This window comes from Primulina huaijiensis, chromosome 17, assembly GCF_012295235.1.
Source record: "Primulina huaijiensis isolate GDHJ02 chromosome 17, ASM1229523v2, whole genome shotgun sequence".
NCBI classification, from domain to species: Eukaryota; Viridiplantae; Streptophyta; class Magnoliopsida; order Lamiales; family Gesneriaceae; genus Primulina; species Primulina huaijiensis.
In genome coordinates, this window is record NC_133322.1 from 3,094,365 (window position 1) to 3,104,188 (window position 9,824).

The following is a 9,824-nucleotide window of genomic DNA, read 5'->3' on the forward strand; positions in this document are numbered from 1 at the left end:
ACTATTAAAATAATATTAAATTTTTAATGAAACTCAATTTTCAAACGATCATGTATATATTATAATGATGATGATATGATTGTAGAGTAGTTAATGTTTTTTCTATTTGATTTTGATGTAATTCACATGTAATGGCCGTGGTATTTGTATTTATTTAGTTGAGTAATATATTTTATTTATTGAATAAAAAAATGTAATTAAAGAAGACCAAATAATTATTGGCATAATTGTTCACTTCGATTATACGAAAGTTAAAAGATTAAATGAACTGGCATCCATCCCTCAAGGCTTCTTCCTCTTAAACCTGCGGCGACAGCTATGACTGCATGGCTGCTTGCAGTTTCTGTATCCATAAACAGTGGTTCTTGCCCCCGGTGTATTTCTGAAACCACGTAGGCTATCTGCTGATTTCTGCTTTGCAAAGGTTTTCATATGTAGGAGACAAGTATCACATAGAAATTCAGATCAATCTTGTACTTCCAAGAATTGATTATCGAACTTTCGTTCTTTGCCTGTTCAAACAAAGGGGCAGCATAAAATGACACGCATGTTGAAGTCAACTCAAGGCTGAGATTCATGTCATCTAATTTGGTTAGCAAATCAAATTGGTTGTGGATTATATAGATCCAGAGACAAGAGCTATACAAAGATTGGAAACAAAGTTTTCATAAGGGAAGAATATGGAATTAATAATGTTGTCCATGCAATTCACCACTTTCCTCCTTACCTTTGCCCCTAAGCTCAGGCTTGGATGCGCAACTGACGCAGAGGGTTGTTTAAATCATGGTCGAAAACTTGGATTTTGTATTGACAAATAAAAATACGGAAGTGAATACGCCAAAACTGGAAACATGGCCTGATAGATGAAGGCACCACTCCCGCACATAATGTACGGGTACTATCAAGATGACAGATAATAGAGAAGTGAAGTCCAACAGAACTAAATTTCAAGAAATGTGCAGGACCACTATCAAGATGACAGATAATAGAGAAGTGAAGTCCAACAGAACTAAATTTCAAGACATTGATTCTGCACAATGGCTCGAGCTGAGTTTACCTGTTTCAAAGAAATATCCCAATCTACATCAACGACTGTAGAATCCTATGCTACCAGCATAAAAAGAGCATCTATCATCAAGTGTTGGAACCATTGGCAAATATAATGAATCATGTCACTTGCCACAGAACATTAAGTACACCGTAAAAGGAGGCTTACTTCTATTGCAAAAATGGCTAATCAGGTAGAGATCACGACATGGTAAAAATAAATTTGTAATTTAGTAAAGCAACATAGTGCCAAATGAGAAATATATATATATATATATATAATGCTCATGAAAGTATGGCATAGGTACAAACCGGAACCACGACTACAAGCTCTGAGCTTCAAACAACACACAACTATGAGACTTCATTTCATATGTTGATAAACCATCTTCAAGAGGAACACCATCAACAGAGAAAAAGCCAGGAAAAGGAAGCGCTGTATCAACCAAACGAAACCAAGCCGTGTTATCTGGAAGTGACGGGAGAGAAACTTCCTCAGACTGATTAGCACTGTTGAAGGCTACAAACAAGTCACCACATGGTTTTGGAAAAGCCGAAGTCGATTGGCTTAACTTTTTGTCAACCTTCAAAGTCACAGCTACAAATTTGGATAATGGATCATCCCATGTTGGTGGAGAAAGATCGGTTCCATGCCACTCAATTTTATCTTGTTTCAAGAAGCTCTGCCTCTGAAGAAGATCACTTCGTCTCATTTTCAATGAGCACAAAAATGAAATAAATTGTGTGATCTGAATACTGAAGCCAGATCTCAAGGAGTTCCAATCCAAAGGTTTCCGGTCAGCATATGCCAGGGAACCTCCACAAGATTGACCACATTCGTCTCCCATGTTGAGAACTGGCACACCCAAAGAAATAAACAATATGAAAAGGAAATTACGGATCTGTTTAAGTCGCCTCTCTAGCACAGAATTCTTATTTGTGGGTCCTTCTTCCCCGCAATTCCAACTCAACTGAGACTCTACTTCTTCACTACTAAAGCTAACTAAATCTGTTAGAGTGAGTCCAACATTTCTAGTAATAAAATTGAAAGAGAATGCTGGACCCCGACCACCCAGAAAGATATCTCCACTTCCACAAAATCGTGTTGCTAAACTGCTTATAGAACCTTGACCCCTCACAAAGTTTCTTGCATCAACACAAAATTTTCCGTTCATTTCTGCCCACCGTTTCCAGTGAGGGAATACTGATTCTTTTGTCTCCATGTCATATGGATCCCAAGAATCTGCTATTATTTTGATATTCGAAAGTAATGGATCAAAAGCAATAGCTTCAACCAAAGGAGGGCGTGAAAGGAACTCACCGTGTTTACCCCTCAGGAGTGAAGTTGCATCGATGAAACAGAACCCATCGATGTGATACTCAATCACCCAATGCCGAAGACTCTCTAAGATCATTTGTTGCACAACAGGGTAGTTACAATTCAGCATATTTTTAGATTTCAAGTCCTCTTTGGCGTGATAATATGAATCATCAATTCCTTTCAGTGTTGCGTCCTCACCAGTATGGGTGAAAACAACTTCAAGCAAAACCTCAATTCCACTAGCATGCAGCTTCTTAACCATCTCTTTCATGGAATTTGCAATAAACTTCGGGTCGCCAGAAGGTCTATATGAACTTCCAAGAGAAAAGAAGTGCCAAGAAAAATAGGGTCCTTTGTGCTCATCAAAGGGGAAGATTGGCTCTAATAAGACGGCATTGACACCAAGATCTTTGAAATGGTGCAGTTTCTCATAAATACCATAAAAAGTTCCAGCAGTATTGGCAGGTAACTTACTTGACTTATCCTTTGTAAAGCGGGTGACATTTAATCGATAAACAATAAGTTTCTCCAAAGGTAAGCTCGGATGGAACTCACCACTCCAATCAAATGCAGGTTCCTCGCACAATTTTCCAAGCCATTTTCGACTTAAACCCAACCCAAAGTCCTTTATAACCTTAGCATATGGATCCAAAAGAACATGTTGCCCTCTGTTGGCATTACCACTGCTGCAGCGATAACCATAGCTCTTAAAGGGCAGAGAATCATCTATCAGGGCATGCCAAATATAACCAGAACGATTGACATATGGATCCAGGTCAATCTCTAAAGCAGGCTTGTCAGCTGTAGACTCCGAATATAGACATAGGACGACACTTTCAGCATTACTCGAGAAAAAGGCAAAGTTTATGGATCTATTATCCAAGAAAGAAAGGCCCAAGGGAAAAGGGCGTCCAGAGCCAAAACCTACTGGCACAACAAAATTAGCTTTCCTGTGGCTTTTAATTGTTGGTATTTTAAAACCAGAAGGCTTCAATAGAATTGAAACATAGAAAGGGGCTAAACTTGCATCAAAATCCAATTCAACAGCTAATCGACCTACAGAATCTTTGATGAATGGGGTTTCGACAACATTATCTTTGCTATCAGCACTTGATTTTTGAAAGTTCAGCGGCATAAAGATTGATGAGTCAGATCTGAACAGGCCCCAGCTCATAATAAGCTCTCCATCTCCCTCTCCATGCAAGGTGGAGACTTCAACACGTACTTCACATTTGTTATTTTTCTTTCTAACGAGCACCTTCAACTGACCACCAATCTCTGTCCTAAATCTATAAGATGCTACTTTTTCCGTGGTTTGAACAACTGAAACGTCTGAAGTGGCCAATGCCTTCATCACATGATGCTCCAGAGAAATCCTCCCACCAGATTTCATGAGTCGACCTTTGACTATTTTCTGTTTTAGATCAAATTTTACTAAATCCCTTGTAACCCTTTTCACATATATCCCAAAATTGGCAGCAAATAGATCAGGCGATTCAAAAGCTCGACAGCTTGAGCAAGCATACTGTACAGGAAGCATGGTCATTCAAACACATAAATGATGAAATAGTGAAATTGGAATGCAGCCAAATAATTCACTTGGTTGTCAATCTTTTCCTGCAAAAATGATCGATCAGGGTGGTCATATATCAAACTATCCCAACAACTATGCGCTACATACACAAGATGATGATTATCAAACGCTGTAAAATTCAGTCTTTTGGTATCCCAAAGTAGTTTGACAAGCATAATATCACAACATTTTTGTTTGCTTCTTCTGAGAGCAATTTGCTTATGAATTTTCAAAAGCTATCTTCGACAAAGGTTCAAAAATGCTAACGGATTGTTAGTTCATGGACCCTTTAATTCCTAAAGAGGACATCATCTCGAGAAAATGACTACTTAACCACCACTTCAGTTCAGAAAATCAAAATCGGGACGTCGGTGGGTGACTCGTTATCGCGTGATAATTTAAGTAGCATAAATACCTTCTAAAATGGAGTAGCAATCGCCAATAGCAGAGCAGAGAATGAATTGAAGAAGCGACCGTGGCGAATGGAGCTGTGGACTGATGGGAGTACGGAGAGGATGAATTGAAGAAGCAATAGTTTTTCAAGAAATCGTACGCACATCCCTCCGACCCTTTTCGATATTGTCAGAGCAAGAATGGCGATTCTTTTAAGTTTAAATTAAATATAAATAATTATGTTATTTAATAAATATTTTAACAATATTATATTATATATTCTGAATTAAACTTCGAAATGATAAAATATAAAGAATTGTTAAATAATTAATATATTAAAGTAATTATTGTGGTGGTGGGAAAGATCACGGTTAGCGTCTTTGGGTCTTGCATGCCAGAAAAATTCACGCTTGAGATAATGTCATTTGGACAAGTGCTTAGAATATGTATTAAAGCTCTTTTTATTCTTTTATTACAAAGAAATAAAATTTTAGTAAGATTTTTCCCATTTTACGTGGGTTCGAACTCATGTGGAGGTGAGGGATTTTTTCGCTGGGTTTTAAACGTGAGTCGACTTAATATGATAAACGTTGAACTAGAGAGATGTGAGCATATATCAATCCAAAATAATCTAGGATGGTAATTTGAATCGACAAAAGGACAATTTTTAAGACACTTATGCTTACACTGTCAAAAGTATAAAGAAAATGTGCCCCTGATGTTACAACTTTGATTCACAGAAGACCACTTTTGCATCTGAGTAGACGGACCTCGCATCATCTGCACACAAGGGAAATCATCATGCCATTATCTTGAGCCAGACTATCTGTTGTCCATTATAGTTTATATATTCAACTTATATGTTTACAAATATGGAGATCATAAGCAATCAGAAGAACAAGAACATTTCGATTATATATTTTCAATGATTTCTTCTGTCGGAATTTTAAATTTCAACAGAAACTTCAGAAAGAATTGATCTCGGTTATTACTGTTCGAGATCTTTAAAAGTTTTACTTTACTAGATTCAAGCCTGTGCATTTCTCTATTCATTAAACACGTTGAATGTGAATGAATGGCAAGAGCTTCTATAATGGATACTAACCACTTCTAGGAGGAATTTCGGTAGAGACGATTTAAAGATGCAGATTGCGTTTCTTCTCCTAAAACAAAGTTATTTCACTTTTCTAATATCTTCATCCTCTTAAAATTAAGTCTCACCAAAAGACTTTAGAAAAGACATTGAATCACTAAAATAGAAAAGAGACAAATTCGACATATTAATCAGCACAAACCAGGAACATAGATACCTGCAACTTTCGTCAAATCATATTCTGCAGGGACATTACTCTCACTTTCAACGGCTCCTCGAGCAGCTGCAATCCCAACTGCCACACTCTGCATTATATCTAAACCAGAACAGATCGATGCTATCGTGCCACCAACGAAGCAGTCACCACCACCAGTAAGCCTAACTACCGAGGCAGAAAGAGCAGGAAAATGTATAGCAATATAGTAACTTCCACTAGGCCTAGAAGTGTTCAAAGTCCTGCTTGGTGGGCAACTTAAATTAACAGTTTCATACAGTTCTCTACAGAAAGAAAAAGACTTCCTTTTGATAAAATCATGTTTCTCTACTCCATGCATTGCTTTGAGGCATAGGAACACTCCATTAGATCCAAGAGTGACAATCACCACTTGAATACCTTTCTCTAGCAAAACCCATATTGGAGGTTTTAGCATTTGAAACAATGATTCTGTGGAGCAACTGCTACTCAAAATATCTCTTTCAATCGGTGAGAATTTATTTCCACTAGAAAGAGCATTTGCCATAGCTACAAGCTCATCTTCATTGGGAGAGGTAAAAGTTATCTGTCCAAAAACTTACAATTAGCAGGAAGTCATACTGAAATATAAACGGTGAAATTTAGAAGGGTGTCACAGGGAAAGCAATGAACTGGCAATTAAGTCCATCCTTAATGCTCACAACAATGAGAAACTAAAACTATAAAGATTAGAGGGGTGCTAAGAACAAAACCGCAACAGATGTTAAATTTGAAACTGCAATTAGATTTTTACCAATAAAAGAGATCAATCCTCGATGACAAACAAGAATTTTAGCACTCACATATTTTACAATGGGAGCGACTCTTTTGGACTTTGTCACTGATACCGGCTCAAACCAAACAGGAGTATCACATTCTGCTGCCACTGAGGAAAATTACAGCCAATAAGCGCTTCAAACAAGAACTTTAACAGTAAATTCTGCAATAAGAGAGTTGATTCACATGATAAGTTCAGTCTCTGGAGAATAATATTAACAAGCTCTTGTTAATTCCTTAGGTAAAACAAGAAAACGAATTCATAATCTCTAACTGTACCGAAACACACTTTGGCACAACCATTAATAAATGGGATGATATGGCAGGCGTTATGTGAGAAAATAAAGAGCATCCATGCTTGAAGGTTTCCCACAGCGTCAATAACTAGCGTTACTAGCCTAGTTGTTATCGATATAAGGAATAACAAAACGCGTACATCAAAATTGTACTTTTGAACAGTCACCAATCAGAGCCTCTGATTTAAATTTGATATACTTTCCTCATCCAATCATCAACATAATAATTTTATTAACTTTTTACCAGGCTCACATGAAGTGCATTTATGAAGCCAAGTTAGGGGCCAAATACAAGTGTTACTTATCTATTTATGATGAACATATTTTGAAAGACGGAGAGGAAGAAATAACTATACAAAAATAACATATTTTGAAATTTGTTTCACATCTGAAATCCAGACCCATCCTAACAATAATCGTAAAAAAAACAAGCTACTCAGATTGCCACGTGCAGCATACTCAGATACAAAATGACATATTTGGACATGCATGTGCATCTCCCAATAATCTGTACTCGGGATGACTCATTTTACAATATTTTTTATCCTTCGTCACAACTTTAAACTCTGATTTCACAAAGAAAGAAAGAATAGCAAATAGGTGATGTTTAACATACTTCGACAAGATACAACAAGAGCTGGAGGACTTAAGTTTGCGTCAACCATCAATACAGGAGCAACACAGAATTTGAATTTGAATTTCTGAATCCAATCAGGAGTAAGGAACCTTTCCTTGTCACATATTGCCAAATAAACAACCAGGAATCAGTACTATATCATATCAAGCAATAAGAACCACAGAACTCTTTCAAAAGAAACTTACAATTGCTTCCACACTAGCAACACCAGTAGCTAATTCACCTTCACCATCCAATATGTTGCAAACAACTGCACTCTCGACATCTTGGATCTTCCTAATGCCTGATGAGGGAATAACTGATAAAATCTATGTAAAGTTTACCAGAAGCATATGTAGTCCAGCCACATGATAAAGGGATATATCAATGGGAAAAAAGATAATAGGCCTTTATTTATTCTTTTAAGGCCGAAACAAATTTATCAACTCAAAATATATGGGACCACTAAGAAGGTCTTGACATCTTTCTATTTTTCTCATCACTGTAATGCCCTTCACTCTATGTTCCATCTCAAGATTCCTTGGCATGATAGATTAAAAGACGGTGATGCATGTGATGGGCATCACCAAAAATTCCAATCACTAAGATGTAACATGTGAATGATTGGTGCTCAACAAGAAAGTCAAGGGAGTAAGTCCTTACCTTCTATGGATAATCCAGCAGATCTCCAGCTTTCCAACATCAAGTTGCCTGGTTAAAATATAGATCACATGCCATGTGTGTATTGACAAGAAATGCGCCCATAAACTATCACAATACCAGAAACAATAACGATGTTGATGGATAAGATTTGTATGATGCATGCCACCGGAAAGGATAGAGCATACAGGTTCTTCATGAAAGATTTTGTGACGGTATCATCATTTTTCCAAGATTGGCTAAGGATATTAGAAATTTCAATAGGACATCAGTAGCATCCAAAGCTTAGAATCTAGCGGTGACATCTTTCTGTTTCTTCTATACCATTGGCTTAAAACTCACAAGATTTAAGATCATCGCACCATGACCTGGAAATCATTTCATATTACAGCTGTTATATGTAAATATATAGAGGGTAGACCTGCCAAGTCAAATCCTGTGGCACTTATCAAGTAAGGTTTTGCTCCCAGTTTTAGCAAGCATTCAGCAACATTTCTTGCTACACCACCTAATGCATAGTGAACCTGAATAGGTAAATTCCAAATCATACACAAATATAACAAGGAAACAACACATAACAATAAAAGGACAAGTCGAGAGCAAAATAAAATAAATGATTATCACGGGCGCTTTTAAAATTTTCAATGAACTGATGAGATGCAATAGTAAAGCATTTTATGCTTTCATATGTATACACCTCCATAGAATGATATTCTCAGTCTTGATTTTATTCTGACAGACTTACTAAGTTTTTGAGCAATCTCCATGATAATAAATAAATAAATCACCAATGTTCTTTAAATGTTTTTTCCCTGTTGGAAAGAAAAGTTATCTTCTGAAGAAAACACTACTGACCACACAACCTTGAATCAAACAAACAATTGATTACACCCAACAAGAAATATGCTAAGCATTTTATACACCAACTTCCTTAGTCCTTATTCCTTGCTGCGGAAACAGTACATTTTCACAGAATAATTTTACTAAAAAATCTAGATTGCAGATAACATCAAAAGCAATATGGATATCAGTTCACAGAGTATCGGTATACAACTATACATACGACACCTTTCCAGGAGTGGTGGTCCTGGGATTTGCAGGCACAGAAGGGGTGGCATTTATGTCCAAAACCATTCCTCCTATCACAACTGGCTCTGCTTCATCGCCTAAAACTTGCCCCTTTTTATCCAATTCCTGGAATAAACTCGCGCAAACACAGTGCAAGCTTGTAAACTCATAACATCGAAAACAAGAATTACTTATTCATATATTTTTTTTAAAAAAAAAAACCACAATGGAAACTCTGCAAAAATTACCATGTGAATGAATGCTGTGATTGGATTCCCGTGAAAAAAATATTCTGAAATTTGATCAGCTCTCCATCTTGGCTGTCTGCTCGGTTCATGCGTCGGGTAAACAGAACCGATGGATAATCAATTGGGCTTTTCTCCACGAAATTTGGGCTAAAAAGCTTCTAATGTTCTTTATTAATGGGCTACGATTTGAAGGTTGGCCCATGAAAATGGAATCAAAATGTCAAATATTTTTAATTCTTAAGGGCCCAGATTGAGATTTGAAAACCCGCCGTTGCCTTTAATTTTTCAAGGACCGGGGTTACAAATCTCGGCCCTTTAGATTTATTATAAAATTTTATTTTATTTTTATATTTTGATGAATGTTATTATTTTAAATAAAATAATAATGATGATAAATCATAAGAAATAAATTAATAATAATACTGATAGTTATAATGTTAAAAAATTTAAAATTAATAACAATAATAAAAATCTTAATCAAATTGGTGATGAACAAAATT

General features: G+C 36.5%; 2 protein-coding genes across 5 annotated transcripts; both read right to left on the reverse strand.

Annotated features, from left to right (window-relative positions):
• Positions 1-236: 236 nt before the first annotated feature.
• Positions 237-4,526, reverse strand: LOC140962961 (isoamylase 2, chloroplastic-like). 3 transcript variants are annotated; one of them, XM_073422099.1, is made up of 3 exons: positions 4,357-4,526; positions 1,360-3,985; positions 237-512 (listed from the first exon to the last, which is right to left on the reverse strand). In XM_073422099.1, the coding sequence occupies exon 2, from the start codon at positions 3,912-3,914 to the stop codon at positions 1,371-1,373; it is 2,544 nt and encodes an 847-aa protein (XP_073278200.1). In that variant the 5' UTR covers positions 3,915-3,985; positions 4,357-4,526; the 3' UTR covers positions 237-512; positions 1,360-1,370. The 3 variants fall into 3 exon arrangements, with proteins under 3 accessions (XP_073278200.1, XP_073278198.1, XP_073278199.1); XM_073422097.1 differs by lacking the exon at positions 237-512 and adding an exon at positions 891-1,057; XM_073422098.1 differs by lacking the exon at positions 237-512 and having other exon boundaries at positions 1,243-3,985.
• Positions 4,527-4,938: 412 nt separating this feature from the next.
• LOC140963520 (pseudouridine kinase) lies at positions 4,939-9,443 on the reverse strand. 2 transcript variants are annotated; one of them, XM_073422876.1, is made up of 9 exons: positions 9,325-9,443; positions 9,072-9,202; positions 8,430-8,516; positions 8,012-8,059; positions 7,555-7,652; positions 7,349-7,463; positions 6,463-6,545; positions 5,645-6,206; positions 4,939-5,114 (listed from the first exon to the last, which is right to left on the reverse strand). In XM_073422876.1, the coding sequence occupies exons 2-9, from the start codon at positions 9,124-9,126 to the stop codon at positions 5,056-5,058; spliced, it is 1,107 nt and encodes a 368-aa protein (XP_073278977.1). In that variant the 5' UTR covers positions 9,127-9,202; positions 9,325-9,443; the 3' UTR covers positions 4,939-5,055. The 2 variants fall into 2 exon arrangements, with proteins under 2 accessions (XP_073278977.1, XP_073278976.1); XM_073422875.1 differs by having other exon boundaries at positions 8,430-8,532; positions 9,077-9,202; positions 9,325-9,437.
• Between the last annotated feature and the right edge of the window lie 381 nt (positions 9,444-9,824).

Excerpts from the sequence above, each read along its gene's own strand:
- LOC140962961 (XM_073422099.1), bottom strand. The coding sequence starts at position 3,914 with ATGACCATGCTTCCTGTACAGTATGCTTGCTCAAGCTGTCGAGCTTTT.
- LOC140963520 (XM_073422875.1), bottom strand. Across the intron at positions 7,464-7,554 it reads TTGCTAGTGTGGAAGCAATT|GAAAGGTTCCTTACTCCTGA; the intron begins GTAAGTTTCTTT and ends ATATGTGACAAG. Across the intron at positions 6,546-7,348 it reads TCTTGTTGTATCTTGTCGAA|TGGCAGCAGAATGTGATACT; the intron begins GTATGTTAAACA and ends AATTTTCCTCAG.